The 16,448-nt window shown below is 40.0% G+C and overlaps 2 protein-coding genes across 3 annotated transcripts; one reads left to right on the forward strand and one right to left on the reverse strand.

Annotated features, from left to right (window-relative positions):
• Window positions 1-2,696: 2,696 nt before the first annotated feature.
• Window positions 2,697-3,621, reverse strand: LOC311292421 (putative nuclease HARBI1; the record flags this gene model as incomplete). Its single annotated transcript, XM_084412089.1, has 3 exons — window positions 2,697-3,193; window positions 3,288-3,399; window positions 3,496-3,621. The coding sequence occupies 3 exons, from the start codon at window positions 3,619-3,621 to the stop codon at window positions 2,823-2,825; spliced, it is 609 nt and encodes a 202-aa protein (XP_084268215.1). The 3' UTR covers window positions 2,697-2,822.
• A 6,024-nt stretch (window positions 3,622-9,645) lies between these two features.
• Window positions 9,646-15,986, forward strand: LOC311292524 (uncharacterized protein). Of its 2 annotated transcripts, none has more exons than XM_084412236.1 (4): window positions 9,646-10,209; window positions 10,304-10,627; window positions 10,728-10,823; window positions 10,903-15,986. In XM_084412236.1, exon 4 carries the CDS (start codon window positions 11,712-11,714, stop codon window positions 15,624-15,626), a length of 3,915 nt encoding a protein of 1,304 aa, XP_084268362.1. In that variant the 5' UTR covers window positions 9,646-10,209; window positions 10,304-10,627; window positions 10,728-10,823; window positions 10,903-11,711; the 3' UTR covers window positions 15,627-15,986. Both variants share the same exon structure in this region, with proteins under 2 accessions (XP_084268362.1, XP_084268363.1).
• The last annotated feature ends 462 nt before the right edge of the window (window positions 15,987-16,448 follow it).

Genomic DNA, 16,448 nt, shown 5'->3' on the forward strand with positions numbered 1-16,448 from the left:
CAGGGTACGGACGAGTCTGTGTCAGCAGCTCCCTCCCGACTACGAGGAAAAAGTTTCAAACTTCCACAAATTCACTGATGCAAAGATAGCGGAGCATTCCATTGGCCCGCACGACATCATAAATATGGATGAGGTTCTGCCAGAAAGACTCATTAATGCTGTAGCATAGACATTTATTAATGAGCTCAGCAAGCAATCAAATTCTTTGGCGGAGGCCCCGTTCATGACTCAAATTCCAGGGGTATTGAATCAGCGACTGCTGACTGAAGATGAAGGCAGGGGCACCGTTCACCCCCCGAGGCGATGAAGGGGGCCATCTGGTGGTGGTGGGGTGGATGGAAGGGAGGGCGTCTTGAAGACTTCAGGTTGGAGAGGAGAGCCCATTTAGTGATGTTGGGGATGGTGGTGGTGGACACCTGGGTGGTCGTGATGGGGGGGGGATGGAGGAGAAGATCCGTCTTAGTGGTGGTGGGGAGGAAGGTGGTGGCTGGAGCAACAGCATCTGCGGACTCAGATATGAGTAAGTGCTGCCCTTTTATGCTACAGCAAGAAAATGAATGGGTAGTTGAAGAGGCAATTAGTGACATAAATGATTGAGTCTCCCTGGCAGAACTTGCGCTAGCTTTATTTCCTCTGACATTTGACCTGCCTCTCACTTGGACTGTCAACAGGAAAGGCGAATCATCCGTCACGCTGAAAACAACTGGGCATGAAAAAACTCACTTCACCTGTGTTCTGAGCTGCACGGCATCGGGAGAAAAGCTTCCACCGATGGTGATTTTTAAGCGCACAACGATGCCAAAAGAAAAATTCCCCAGAGGGTTGTGAAAGTCAACAAGAAAGGATGGATGACGGAAAGCCTAATGCATGAATGGCATACGGAGTGTTACGGCAAGCGACCGGGAGGATTCTTTCACAGGAACAAGGCATTGCTTGTTTTGGACAGCATGAGGGCCCACATAACCGATTCGGTGAAAGAAGCCACTGAAGGGAGTGGATTGGAATCCACTGCTGCTTCAATGTATATGTAATGAGTGATTATAATCAAGGTATTAATCAATACTTTTCCTTCTAAATATCAAATGAGTTGAATGACTTTTACTTTGTTATAGAAGTTACCAGTGTGATTACTGAAATGTTCTTTTCATGTATTCATTAATGTCAGTATTTGATATTTAAATGCAGTAACATTGATTTCCTATTTATCCCAGCTTCCAGAAATTAAATAGGGACTTGTTTTGTGTTTGAGAAAGGTCTTCAACATGTTAAAACACATGGGGGTCATTTAAGTCTATAGTTTAAGGTACCATTTGTCAGTTAAAGCCTATAGTTCTCTTACGAGAGGTTATTGCGATTAGAACAAAGCAAATAGAACTGACCTATTTCTCAGCTGGATCCGTTGCTCCTCGAAATAATACTTCCAAGCACTTCTGAGGTAAATTTTCCAGGATTATTATTACTTAGATAGATGTGTGTTATCCAGCTGATTGTGGGTGTTCAGGTTTGCGTGGATCGCCTCAGATTATTTGCGTTTGAATAACGCGCGCTCTCCGTAATTAAGAGATCAAAGTCAACAGAGTATTTTGAAACTCGTTTGCACTTAAGAAAAAAAGCGAGCCTATCGCGCCAGTGCGATTGTCGATCCCAGGGGGTTAAAAAATAGATTTTCGCCAAAAATCCTCTTTGGCTCCGCAGCTGCCATGGTAAACAACATTAGCCTACGGGGGCCTGTTGCACAAAACTAGGATAAGGGATTAAGCCAGGATATCTTGGTGATCCTGGCTCAATTGATCCGTAATCCGGTTGCACTAAAGCTGGATAGGGGGCAGGAGGATATGTTATGGTATAAATTACCACGGAGATTTATTCTGTGGAGCTAGCCTGCTCCAGACCAGGTTAAATTCCAGGATCTATTTAATCTCATCCCTAATGTCAGTCAGCAGTCACCACAAATGGAAACCAATAGTTATTTCACTGCTCACTATACATTGTTATCACATATAACTAGACCCACTGTCATTATTTAAACGTTTGTGATCATTAATTTCAATCATTTTGGATAAATAATGATTTTTAGATGTTGCTATCATTAGATAATTTACAGTTTCCCATAGACTATAAGGCTATATATAAAATGATAGAATATTAGGGCCACAGAGGGAAAAAAAAGACAAGTCATAATATTGTAACCAGTTGTTTTAAAGGAGGACAGTTGTTAAAATGACAGATGTGGGGCATTTCGTGAAATTGTACTTCAGTATGGTTTCATAAACAAAGACATGCTGATGTGCCAGAATATTAAGTATCACATTGTCATAAGTATCAAAACTGTAAAAAGAATATGTAGCTTTTCTGCAGAAAGAACCAGCCTCATAAATTTATGACTTTATCCTTTTTCCTCAGTGTGGCCCTAGTACTCTGTCATATAAACAAATACACATTCCATATGAATATAAAAACACAATGTGTAACATTATGTTCCTTTATTGAATAAGGACAAAACAAAGCAGGTAAACCATCAGCTCCTTTCGAAACTGAAGTCACAGTGACTCTACAAGATGGAAAGCACAGAATCAAAGCATATTATACAAAATGATACATACACATTCAAAGGTCTGTATATAACACACCCTGCATGTCTGCACACTAAAATAAATGCAGGACAAATGAATGGATGCAGTAGCCTCCCTGCAGCCTTGTATTACACACAGTATACCGCACAAACATCATAAGAGGCCAAATTCGTAAAAAAACGAACCCAAAAAACCCCAAATTCCTCTGCCACCGCAGGACATATTTAACCAAAATTGAAAGCACACATACTAACTAAAATAATTCAACACATATTGGTCCCTCAGCAGCCGACCACTGTCGTCATCAGGGAAGATTGCCGGATTGTCCCAGTCCATGGCTGGTGGCACTCTGGGGGCCCTCTCCTTCCTCAGGCAGGCCACATTGTGGAGGACAGCACAAGCCACAGTAATATCACATGCCCTAACAGGGCTGACCCTTAATTTGTGAAGGCAGTGAAAGCGTGCCTTCAGGAGGCCAAAGGTCATTTCAACTCTGGCCCTGGTCCTGGCATGGGCATGGTTGTAGGCCTGCTGTGCTTCCTGGGGGTCTGTGAAAGGTGTCAGGAGAAAAGGCTGGCAGCCATACCCCCTGTCTCCCAGCAACACACCAGAGAATTCACCTGTCAACACAAAATCTCATCATTACTACCTCATAAACACAGTGATATTCTAGACACAGCCATGATGGTTATAAATAGGGGTTGTGTGGCTTACCTTGTGATAGGCACTGATAGATTTCAGAGGCCCGAAAGATTCTGGAGTCATGGACTGAGCCAGGCCATTTTGCCACAACATTGCTGATCACACAGTCAGCATTGCAGACCATCTGAAATCATAAGATGAGGAATATTACACCAATCAATGCACATCACTGGCAATGCAGAGTGTTCGTCAATGGACAATATCAAAAAGTTATGTTCACCTGAACATTAATGCTGTGAAAGGATTTCCTATTCACAAAATCGGCCTCATGGGCACCTGAGGGGGCTTTTATCCTTATGTGTGTGCAGTCCACTGCACCAATGACATTGGGGAAATGTCCATTCATTCTGTCAAAGCAGCTTAGGAGAAACACAAAAAAAAAACGGTGGACAACATAAGAAGCAGAGTACAACGGCTAAGATTAAACCGTACTGAGCGTAGTAACGTTAAATAATAATGTAAGGCTTTAATAATAATTTATCATAGCTTTATACAGTGTGATGGAGTTACTTTACACAATTTAGATTAGATTAGATTAGATTCAACTTTATTGTCATTACACAAGTACAGGTACAAGGCAACGAAATGCAGTTTAGGTCTAACCAGAAGTGCAATAGCAGCAAGTGCAGGATATACAGTGGTTCCATAAGTGCAGAACATGGATATGTACTGAATAAATATAGAGTTGAATACTATTATAAACAAAAATTTACAGATAGATTGTCCTATGAATATAATATACAGATAACTGTTACTGTGAACAGAGTTTACAGCTAGATATGTACTGAATATAATAATATACAGATGGCTATTACTATAAACAGAATGTTTACAGATAGATATGTACTGAATATAATATACAGATGGCTGTTACTATAAACAGAATTTTACAGATAGATATGTACTATGAATATATATACAGATGGCTGTTACTATAAACAGAATGTGAGCATAATATACAGATGGCTATTACTATAAACAGAATTTAACAAATAGATATATGTATAAGTTAGGCTAATGAGCAGTATAACAATGGACTTAAAGTAGTGCAAATAAAGTTTGGACAGAAGCTATCCGAGTGAAAGTGCAGTGGAAAGTAATTGCATATTACAGTTAAAGTACGGTATTGCAATGTATATATAAACAGTCGGTACTGTAAATAAACAGTCGGCAGTGCAAATTGAGCATATTCCAGTCAAGGTAGTAGTGCAAGATGCATATGTAAACAGTTGTTACTGTAATAACAGTCAGTAGTGCAAATGAACATTATAGTATTGCAAATAACAAAATGGAGGCAGGTGTGTGGAGGGAGAGGAGAGTCAATCAGTATATGAGGGGAGTGGGATCAATGAGGGTTAGAGTTTAATAAAGAGACAGCTCTGGGGAAAAAACTGTTCTTTAGTCTGCTGGTCCTGGTCCGGAGGCACCTGAAACGCCTGCCGGAGGGCAGGAGAGAAAACAGTCTGTGGGCTGGGTGAGAGGAGTCCTTAAGGATGCTGCGAGCTCGATGCAGACAGCGTTTCCTCTGGATGTGCTCGATGGCAGGTAGTGGAGTCCCAGTGATGCGCTGGGCGGTTTTCACCACCCGCTGCAGTGCCTTGCGCTCTGCAACAGAATTTCACTCATATCTGCAGTGCATTTCAATTAACAATTTAACCGTTTCATAATTACAGTACAACTGCGTTTTAGGAGATGTGAATTAAATATTTGAATTGTAATTGTGATGTTTCAGCGGAGCGGTGAGTGTGTAATTGTGCACTACTTACGCATTCAGGTGGTCTGCAATACTTTGCCACGCTTTTTCTCTTTGCTTTATCACTGTGGCGGTGTTGCCTTTCTTCTTAATCTTTTACCTCCTCGTATGCCTCCATGAGGATTTGTGCTCCCGACGGGGAAAAGTACGCGGCTCTAGTTGCCATGGTAAATCAGTTAATCTGTGATCTGTGGCGGGGTCTATTTGAGTGAGCCGTGAGCGCGCACCTATCCAGGATTGGTTTCACCTGGCTTAATGAATCCGTGTCTGCTCATCCTGGCTTGGTCTTTGTGCAACCAATTAAGCCTGGACGCACATGTTTTGGCTTCATTGAGCTCAGGGGCCCGTTCTTCGTACGTCGCTAACTCACTTAGCTGGATTTGATTGTTGGGGATTTGGCATGATCTTGGATTGTTTGGTTCTTCGACGCTCATCCTGGACTTGCTGTCATAGCAACAGGTGCGCAATCTTAAACCTGCTCGGGAGCAGGCTTATTTCATGTTAACAGGATTAGACTGCGGCTTCATAAGCGGAGCTGATACGGGAAGTCCAGCGCAGCGCGATAGTGCACTCTCCGAGATATATATTTTTTCTCGTGACTCGTGAGATTGTCGTTTACATTATTAATTTGTTGGAAACGCACATTTATTTTCGACTTGTCGGAGTCGGGCTTTAACTACAGCACAAACTGTTTGCATTGCCCTAAGATTATTTGCGAGTGGCTCTTTCCTTTACACTACTGGAGATGCGGAGAACTTGATGGAAAGTGCTGTCTGTCGTGTCATTCGGAGTTTACCTGGCGCTTTTAGGTTTAAAAAACAGTTTTAGGTTTTTTTTGTGTGGAATTTCCAAGCCACTGAAGACCCAATGTTGTAAAGCATTTTTTTTAAGCTTTTTTTTTATTTTATTTTTTTTAGGCTGTCATAATTTTTTATGAAGATCATGCAATCATGACCATGCCGATTACAGTATATGTCACTCAGGCTTCACTAACGTGATTGGTAGACTATAGGCTATAGACTGCCATCAAGGCCTCAATAAGGGGATTATGTGAACAGAAAGAGGGTTCACAATGTAAATGTGCCGCCCAGTTACTATTGTGATTCTTAATATTCCAGATTAGTAATATTATATAAAAAAAAAAAAAGAAGGCAATTGACTAAAATCTTCCATATCACAAATGTGAAAGCAAAATGGCCAGGGTCTGTGCATGACTTAAGCATTTTCAGAGATTCACATTTATGCACATTATTTGAAAGTGGTAAGAAAAGTTACACAATTAAATATCAAGCTCACTGTATTACATACACTTATGCTGATCCTAACAGAGCTGCATTTTTTCATAGGTGATTATGACATGTTCCTGCCTGCAGACAGGTGTTTTATGACCCCATTGACCCAAACCAGTTACAATGCAGCTCCAGGACAAGGGCACACATTGAAATGAACTTTGGCTAACTAAAGGGAAGATTTCAGTGTCTGAAAACTCTTGAGGGTTGCACACCTGACAGGGCCTGTGACATTGTTGCATGTGCCATATTACACAACATTGCCAAAAAAACACACTTTTCATTAAATGTTTAATAAAAGACAAATATGCTTAGTTCCTTGAGTTTTATTTCAGTTGTTCTTTGTAAAGAAAAGCCAGTGGTCAAGTGATATTAGACACATGCCTCATGCAACAAATAAAAAGGAAAAGTTGGCTATACACTGGCCACCTGTAGGCCTATGTCTCCTCTGTCTGTGCAGACTCTTCTGTAGGCCTTTCTGTAGATGTGGAATCCTGCAACTTATATTGCAGCCATAAAGCATACAAGTATAAATGAAGTAAAGTTATTTATGCACTTGCAGGTAGGCTAGTTCCTCCATATGACAGTTATCTGAGAGGGTTTATTCACTGCCCAGTGCAATGGAAACAAATGGACATTATAAAGTCTTATACTTTATTTATTTTGGAAAGTTAGAAAATGTCCACTTACTGCACATATTTCAGCCACCACTTTCTTGGGAACAGATACAAGTGTTAATATTTTTACATTAACATAAGTTTATCAGTTTTCACTTTCACAAGTCAAAGCAATTGAAATGACTATATGGCCTTCATTTAATGCAGCTAAAATTATTTTACAGTGTAGGCTACTAAGATCTTTTCTTTTCTCAGCCTTTTTCTTGGTTGCTTTTATAATCAGACAACCATTTATTTAACAGTGCCTTTTATAAAAGAGACTATATAACAAAAAATACCATTATGTAGAATATTTTTGTACTTCACTTTTATTTGTTCCCATGTTCTAGTGTGGTGACTCTGACATTACAATGAACAAAGTAATTATGCAATTATTAAAATACAAAAATATAGGCTAATAAGTGATAAAAACATCTAACATGGCCACTTCTAACGGATTTAAATTGTCTGCTACTTTTTGCCAGCCCTCTCTCCTGGCTTTTGCAGACTTTGAGGTGTTCCCTGGCGTTTTAATTAAACATTAAAATTCCGAATAAACTTTGACTATTAGTTCTTGCTCTGCTGAGGAGAAAAACTGTGCGCACTCTTTGGCCACGCCCACGCTGAGCAGCCAATAGCAGCGTTGCTGATCAATGTTTCTACTATCGATACATATCCCCTTTTAACCAGCGCATGAACGCGCAATTATCTCAGATGACTCAAACCAGCTATACTAATCATATCCGGCAAGTGTGTTCGAAGAACCGAGTTAGCCAGATCATGATTAGCACGATGATATCATCTTGGATGTCTCATTTGATCTCGGATGTTTTAAGCAACGTACGAAGAACGGGCCCCAGCTGAGTCATTTATCCCGGATGTCTTAATTCTACTTTTGTGCAACAGGCCTCCGGTGACTGAATTCTCACGTGCGAATTCGCAAGCTGCAAGTCTCATATGAAATACTTAGGGACAACCTGATACAATATCAGAAGGTGGTGAAAATGGCAAAGTCTAAGTATTTTTCAGACTTGATTGAAAAACATAATCACAACCCAAGAGCTCTTTTTTCCATCATAAATGCTGCTGTTAACCCCTCTGTTGGTCTTTTCCCCACAGAGTCTCTGGCTATGTGTGACACATTTTTAAAATTCTTTGTGGATAAGATAAGTAATATTAGGCAAAATATCTCCACTGTATCTCTTGAGTTTTCTGTCCCGCCAGTTTGTACGGGTCTTTTGAGTTATTTTGAGCCTGTAACTCTGCCCGATTTACAAGATATTGTAGCCAAGAGAGAGAGAATAGAGGGCACCTTTCGTCAAAAAACTGACAGTTTTATTGCTTTATGGCCCTCAAAGCCCCGCCCCTTTTGACCGTGGGAATTTTCCCACGCTAGCTCCTCCCACTTATGGGCTGTACGTACACCGTGGGAATTTTCCCACGCTAGCTCCTCCCACTTAGGGGCTGTACGTACAACATGGGAAAATCGGACTTGTGACACACCTCCTTATGGGTTGAACATCTGAAGCGTGAGAAATTTCCCACGCTCAGTAGTTCTAAACAGTGTATATTTAAAACTTTTTTAAGAAATAAAAACATAGTCAGAGTGTGAGATCAGTGTTTTTTTTTTATTAAAGAAGACAGATGTACATTCACCACTTTAAACGTTAAACTTTCAACGTTAAAAAACATTAAAACATTAATGAAATGAGTTGAAACTGCATTTTTTCTCTAAAAATAGTTATTAAAAAATGACTTAGTGTTATTTCAAGATGTTAAAAACATTAAAACAACATTGACAAAAAGATAATTTTAAAAATGTTGACTTGTAAGCATTTAACTTTCACATAGTAGGCTATTTTGTAAAACTTTTACATGAAACACAAACTAATTTAAAAAGTGTTACGTTTTTACATACCATTCGTTAAAGTACTCAGAGTTTAAAAGATACAAAAGTGTTTCCTTATGTTGGAGCACAGTGGAGCAGAGCGTCCTCTCACTCCGGAGGTCAGCAAGAAATAAAGTTCTGTCAGGCCTACAGAGAGACAGACACAAACCCCGCCCCTAGCCCCGCCCCAACAGCTGTCACCGTGGGAAAACCCCACACCCCCTTCAAGCTCCCAAATAGAAAACACATGTGGTCATCTCCGTGGTCGAACTTAAATGACCAAAGAAAACCGATGCAACGGCTCGAAGAGACCACACCCCCTAACACACCCCTCTCAAAGCTGAGAGGTCAATTTTGATTTAAGGGTGTGTGTAAAAAATGACATCACGTGGGAATCCCCCATCCCTCCCTCCCTTCCTCCCTTCCTCCCCACAGCGTCACAGTCACATGAGCTGTTTAAAAACGACCGCAAACATGATAAGAGATAGGCCTAGTTGTGATTTTATTCTTTTATAAAAAACTATTCCATAGGGAATATTTCACTCATTCACACACACACACACACACACACACACACACACACACACACACACACACACACACACACACACACACGCATACTCTAATTCAGATTATTTCTGTATCATTTATTTTTGTAAACCACTTTGAACATCGATAATGAAATGTGGTAAATAATATGGTTTCCAATGTCTAATTGTTACCAAATGAACCTATATTCAAAGTTTTTTTAAAGGCTCTCTCAACTCATACAACACACACACACACACACGCACGCGCGTACACCCGGCGTCATAATGTCTACACAAGGTGTTATGGGCTATGTGATAACATCCTGCATATTTTATTTTTTCTCTTTTTGACGGATTTGTGTGAATTAGTTTTATTGCAGAGCTTATTTGAAGAGATGACGTCAGATACAACATATGTTTTTCTAGCCATACAAATCAGGTATCAGAATTCCTACCACATGTCGTGATTAAGGGTTTCTTTGAAATAGGAAGGGGTAAAAAGTGTTTTTTTAAAACGCGTTGTATCGTAATCTTTAAAAGGAGGTAACTCACTGATTCATTCGTGCACCAAGTCAGCGAAGGAGACGCAACATTGAGTCGAGGCAATGGCTAAAAATAACCAAATTCGAGACCCGGATCATTATTTTGAATCAGAAATAGGAGAAATTCTTAATCATCTATGTAAGTATTTTTATTCGTATTTTATCATTGATTATAAATCTACCCTACAAAATTGAAAAAGATATCTCAATAAATGGTTTTATTTACAGATGATACATCGTTCCCACAAGGGGTTTCAGCAGATGATTTTTTCCAAGGTAAGTGGGGCTATATTTTCTTATGTCTTTTTTATATTTACTATTTTAATATTTGTTTTAAAGAAAAAATCAACTCATATACCTATTTCACCAGAGATTACAGCGGGCGATACATCGTCTTATAGCCCCGCCCCGCCACCGGAGCCAGCTAACAACCCATTGGTTGTCGATCCAGCTCCAGCCACTCAGGTTTACGAAGACATTACACCAAACACGACACCTCGACCTCAAACCTGCAGAGAGACAGAGAACGTCAAAAGCCGAGCTTCACCAGAAGTCGAAGCTGTAGAATCTTCCCCTCCGACCCTATCTCTCCCATCGAAAATCACCGGAGCGGCTAACATAATTGGCGGCCCGCCCAAAGGGGTCAAACGACTTCGAGAAATTTATGGAAAAGAATTAATTTACCCGGAGAGAGGTAAAGGAAAAAAAGAAAACTATTTATATCATTTTTACGCGTTGAATTTTTTACTCTATTTTCTACATAATATTGTTTTGTCTTTTTGTTTTGTTTTTAGAAGAAAACAGTGAAAGTCCATCTGTCTCATCCACAACTCAAGGAAAAAAACGATTTGGGAAATATTCTCATGAGAGTCCTAATTCTTCGGAAGAAGGTAAAGATATATTCCTTGTTTCATTATATGTTATCTATATTAAATAAATCGTAATATATATATATATTTTTTGTTCTAGAACAATCCCCCGACGAAAGAGAGGCCCAAGTGTTTTTTGAATCTCAGCAATCTGTACTGAACACCATCAACTCTGAACGGCGAACTTCAGATAGTACCGATGAAGATGAGCGGACCTTCAGTCCTCTATTCAACGCGCGAGATCTCTCTGGCCTGAGTTACGCGACTTTACGAACGGCTAACAGAAGCTTCCAACGTGTTCTGGAAGTCGCCACATTACCGCTCACTTACCATCAGACAGTGGAAATAGTTTCAGGAGCCCAGAATGGTATTGTGGACCTACTGCATAGACTCATTGATACACAGAATCAACACACCACCGATTTAAGAAGTACGGTGGAATTTTTCGCCGTTTCCCAAGACAGGGTCTTGGAAGAAAACAGACTATTGCGTAACACGGTCTTATCACTACAGCAAGAGCTTTCGGAGGTGAGGAACGACCATTCCTTGTTAATTACTGTTCTGTCTTTAATCTCTGAAAGATTACATATTATGCAAAGACAATCGACCGATACATGAGAATGGTTGACTAGTTTTAAAAAAAATCCATTTCACTGTTATTGTTTGAAAAGCATTTGTCTGTTATTTTTTATCTAGGTGTGTGAGATCTTGTGTTGTGTTTTTAAAGTTTTTCTTTTTTTTAAATCTATTTCTGTTATTGTTTTTTATTTTTTTATTTTTATTTTTAGGTGTGTATGTGCGTGATTATGTTTTACTGATAGTTATGATGTATACCATTAACAATATTATGAGGTATATTTGATGGTACGCTTCTGTTTCACACAATTTTAAAAATAAAAACATATCAAAATGTTTCCTAAAAGGCAACGAATTGACTCCGAGTGTGATGAAATAACTCGCTCAAGATCAAATCCTAGGTCTGAGAATAACGAGAGACTCAATCTTTTAATACGTGAACAGTTAAGAGGTCTAAATAGTAATGATTTGTCTAATGCGGAAAGATTGAATAATATCATAATAGACCAACATGGTTGGATAGATGATGAAGATGAGAGTCCACAGATGGGTGGTGCAGTAGGGGCTTCTCAAAACAGACGTACGGAGTTAAGTCGTTCGCAGATAGATTCTCTGATGGTAAACGGGGGTGTTGTTGGGGATTTCACAATAACACCGCGACCGCGTTTTAATGGTGTAGAGTTACAAAGATCGTTAGATCTCAGACAAATACAGACCACCGATTTTGTAGAATATAATTCACGCCTCCATAATATTCTAAACGAGGTGGTTGAGTTTTCACAACAGCTAGCTGGTCAAACAGGCTTCATAAACATAGCTCTTGCCGGAGAAAGTCTACCGGGGTCTGTAAATACAGTATTAACACCTGATAACAACCACGACCCTTCATCATTCATAAATCAGATTGAACAAGTTACTCAGAGTAATAGTGACGTGACCAGCGATTCATCCTTAACATTACAGATCTCAATTGTACGTGATAAAGCGGGGGGCGGACGAAGGAAGATTAGTGACCTGGCTATCAGCGAGAGTATTAGTAGGAATAAAATGCATTTATTTAGCCCTATTAATATCGATAATGAAATGTGTTTGAGCTACTGTCTAGCATATTTCCTCAATCCAAAATTCACAGATCAAGAGTTACAGACGCCTGCAATGGAGATTCATACAGGATGCGGTTTTAAGATAGACGAGCAAATAGGGCTCCACAATTTGTCTGTTTTCGAAAATAAATTAGGCATAAAAATTGTAGTTTTTCATAGAGACTGCGCTGGGAAACTGCAAGTCTACAAAAACACAGACGAATTACACCTAAAGACAGCCCATCTATTTCTGCACGAGGGGCATTTCCATCTAATAAGAAATTTAACAGGGTTTATAGGAACTTCGTACGTGTGTGAGTACTGTTTCAAGGGGCATAAAGATAGAAAAACACACGAATGTCAGTTTGTTTGCAAGATATGTATGACATCCGAATGTCGCTCGTACACAAGCAGAACAAGACAGTGTGCAGAATGTCTGAGATTCTGTAAAAACAACTTCTGTTACGAATCACATAAAAAATCACAAGGCCCCGGCGAAAGATCTCAGTGTGAAACTGTGAGATTTTGCTCAAAATGCCATGCCGTTTATAGAACGCCACCTGGTGGTGAAAAAATAAAAACTCACAAATGCTCTCCAGACCATTGTGTACATTGTTACGAGATTTTGACCAGTGGAGGTGATCATGAATGTTACATTCAGCCTCTAAAACCTGAACCAAAAGACGATAAATACATTTATTATGACTTTGAGACAATGTATCAGAATGATAAACATGTGGCTAATTTTGTATGTGCAATGACACACGCAGGTGAGACGTTTGAAGCCGGAGGGATAGATTGTGTGGCACGTCTGATTAAACACTTCAGACGCCCAAAATATGCAGGATATACTTTCATAGCACATAATTCCTCCGGCTTTGATTCCTACATTCTGTTAGAGTATCTTACCACCGAAGGAATAAGTCCAAAGATTATTATGCAGGGTTGCAGAATTCTATATATGTATGATACTGTCTTCAAGCAGCGTTTCATTGACTCGTGGCAATTTATTCCCTTCAAGCTTGCAAAAATACCAGCAGCCCTTAACTTAGATGCACATGCGAAGGGATACTTCCCCCACCTTTTCAATAAACCACAAAATGCAGAATATATCGGTCCCTATCCTGCAAAAGAGTTTTACGGATATGAGACAATGAGTGAGACCGAACGTGTCAGATTTAACACATGGTATTCAGATGTATTGGGTGGTATCTTTAACTTCAGAAAGGAACTCGCTTTTTACTGTAGGAATGACGTAATTATTCTACGGGACGCATGCTTGAGATACAGAACCGAATTTATACAATTCACAAACATCGACCCATTCAAGTCAATCACATTACCAGGTGTGTGTATGAAAACTTTCAAAACAAATTTTCTCTCGCGCGACACGTTAGCTCTAACACACAGCCATGCCTATATTAATCAACACAAAACGTTTTCAAACACATCTATCCAGTGGCTTGAGTATTTCAAACTGAGTCAAAACGTTGAGATACAACATGCGCTAAACCATGGGGAGCGGGCCATCGGCCCATATCACCTTGATGGTTATTATGAGGATGCTAATGGAATAAAGACAGCCTTTGAGTACTTAGGGTGTTTTTTTCATGGGCATTCTTGTAGATTTAAGTCAGAAGAAATTCAACCTTTATCGAAAGTGACTTTTGGTGATCTCAGAAGACAGTCGGATACAAAACTAGAAACCCTCCGAAAAGTGTACGGCTTGCGTGTCATTTCAATCTGGGAGTGTGAGTGGGAGGGGTTAAAACAGACAGATCCTGACGTCATGCGGTTCATGTCATCTTACGAAGCACCTGAGAGGCTGAGACCTCGGGACGCATTATTTGGCGGGCGCACAAATGCCTACAAATTGTATCACCAAACAGGTGAAAATGAGAGGATCGACTACTTTGATTTCACATCGTTATACCCGTTCGTTCAGTCGAGTAAAACCTATCCTATAGGTCATCCTAAAATTATATTCAGGGACTTTGAAGGGATAGAAAACTATTTTGGGTTCATAAAGGCGGAAGTTCTTCCCCCGCGTGGATTATATCATCCAGTATTGCCTTACAGGTGCGGGGGTAAATTAATGTTTCCTCTATGTAAGACTTGTGTAGAGAATCAGATTCAGGAGACGCAGTGCTGCCACACAGAGGGTGATAGATGTATTACTGGCACATGGGTGACCCTTGAGGTCCAGAAGGCTGTTCAACACGGCTATCGGATAATAAAAATACACGAGGTCTGGCATTTCCCAGACACGTGCGATACATTATTCACCGAATATGTTAAAACATTCCTCAAACTGAAACAGGAAGCGTCGGGGTATCCGCCCGATGTAGTGACAGAGATAGAAAAACAATCTTACGTAGCTGATTACCTGGATAAAGAAGGGATCCAGTTAGATCCATCTAAAATAATAAAAAATCCAGCAAAAAGATCCATTGCTAAGCTCATCTTGAATACACTTTGGGGTAGGTTTTGTCTGAGATCTCACCTTACACACAGTGAACTCCTGACAAACCCAGGAGAGTTCACTCAACGTCTCTTTAGCCACGCCCACGTAATACGTCATTTCTCTTTCGTATCTGACACAGTGGCTCTGATTCAGTCGAGTAGTGCGGCACAAGACCCATCTCCCACACGTGATGTAAATTGTTTTGTGGGCGCTTTTACGACTTGCTACGGGCGACTCGAGCTGTATAATCTTCTGGATAAATTAGCCGAACGAGCGATTTATGCCGATACAGACAGTGTGATTTTTGTGTCAAAACCCGGTGATTGGATTCCTGAAACAGGGTCATATCTCGGTCAGCTGACGAGCGAGTTAGATTCTGGGCAGCATATTGTTCAATTCGTTTCATCAGGGCCAAAATCTTATGCATTTAAGACGTCCGATGGTCATTCATATCTCAAAGCTAAAGGCATCACGTTAACAGCAGAGAACGCTGAAATAGTTACACTAGAGAGTCTGACCGATCTTGTGCGAGCCTATGTCGAAACAGGTGTCAAATTACACCTGTCGGCAAAAACAGACACCATCATACGAAACAAGAGTCGGTTCACGCTATCTAACAGATCAATCGTGAAAAGTTTCAGACTTGTGTATAACAAAAGGCTACTCCAACCAGATTATACGACATTACCTTACGGATTCTAACAATATTTTTAAAAATGTGTGAAACAGATGTGTTCGACTGGAGAATGCATCATCCGTTCTCCACCATCGTGGTTGGACAAAGTGGATCCGGGAAGACTTATTTTGTGAAAACTTTGATGTTTAATTCACAGAAAATGTGTTCTGTCAAGTTTGATAATTTTGTGTACGTGTATACATCCTGGCAACCAATGTATGATGAAATGTCACATGCTTTTGATATTAAATTCATTGAAGGTATACCAAAGAAACTTGCTGATCAATCGTTATTTCCCCCTGGTAAAGTCTCTCTCCTGATCCTAGATGATGTTATGCTGCAAGCCTCATCCAACTCTGAGGTTGAGAACGTTTTTACACGCCTAGTACATCACATGAAGATTAGTTGTCTGCTATTAATACAGAATCTGTTTTTTCAAGGTAAATCTTCCAGAACAATCGCTCTAAATACAAATTATTTAATTATATTTAAAAACCCTCGCGATAAGCAGCAAATTGGTATTCTGGGTCGTCAAATGTACCCAGCCAATGCACGATTTTTTATCGAGGCGTATAACGATGCAACTGAACGTCCTCACAGTTATTTGTTAATCGATTATAAACCACACACCCCTGAAAAATTCAGGCTCAGAACGGATTTACTATCAGACTATCCGGTGGTCTACGTTCCGAAGTGAAAATGAGCACCCGGCTGTCCAGAAATCTCTACCTCTTAAAGTTATTATATAAGAGCTCCCCCAAGCAGCGACGTGTTATTCTCCAATCATCACCCGACGAGTTAATATTGGCTCTATGCGAAGTGGCTCTCAATATTCTTCATGGTAAAAT

Source organism: Rutilus rutilus (genome assembly GCF_951802725.1).
Source record: "Rutilus rutilus genome assembly, chromosome: 6".
NCBI lineage: Eukaryota > Metazoa > Chordata > Actinopteri > Cypriniformes > Leuciscidae > Rutilus > Rutilus rutilus.

Bases quoted from the DNA above. Each gene is read 5' to 3' on its own strand.
- LOC311292524 (XM_084412236.1), top strand. From the start codon at position 11,712: ATGTTTCCTAAAAGGCAACGAATTGACTCCGAGTGTGATGAAATAACT.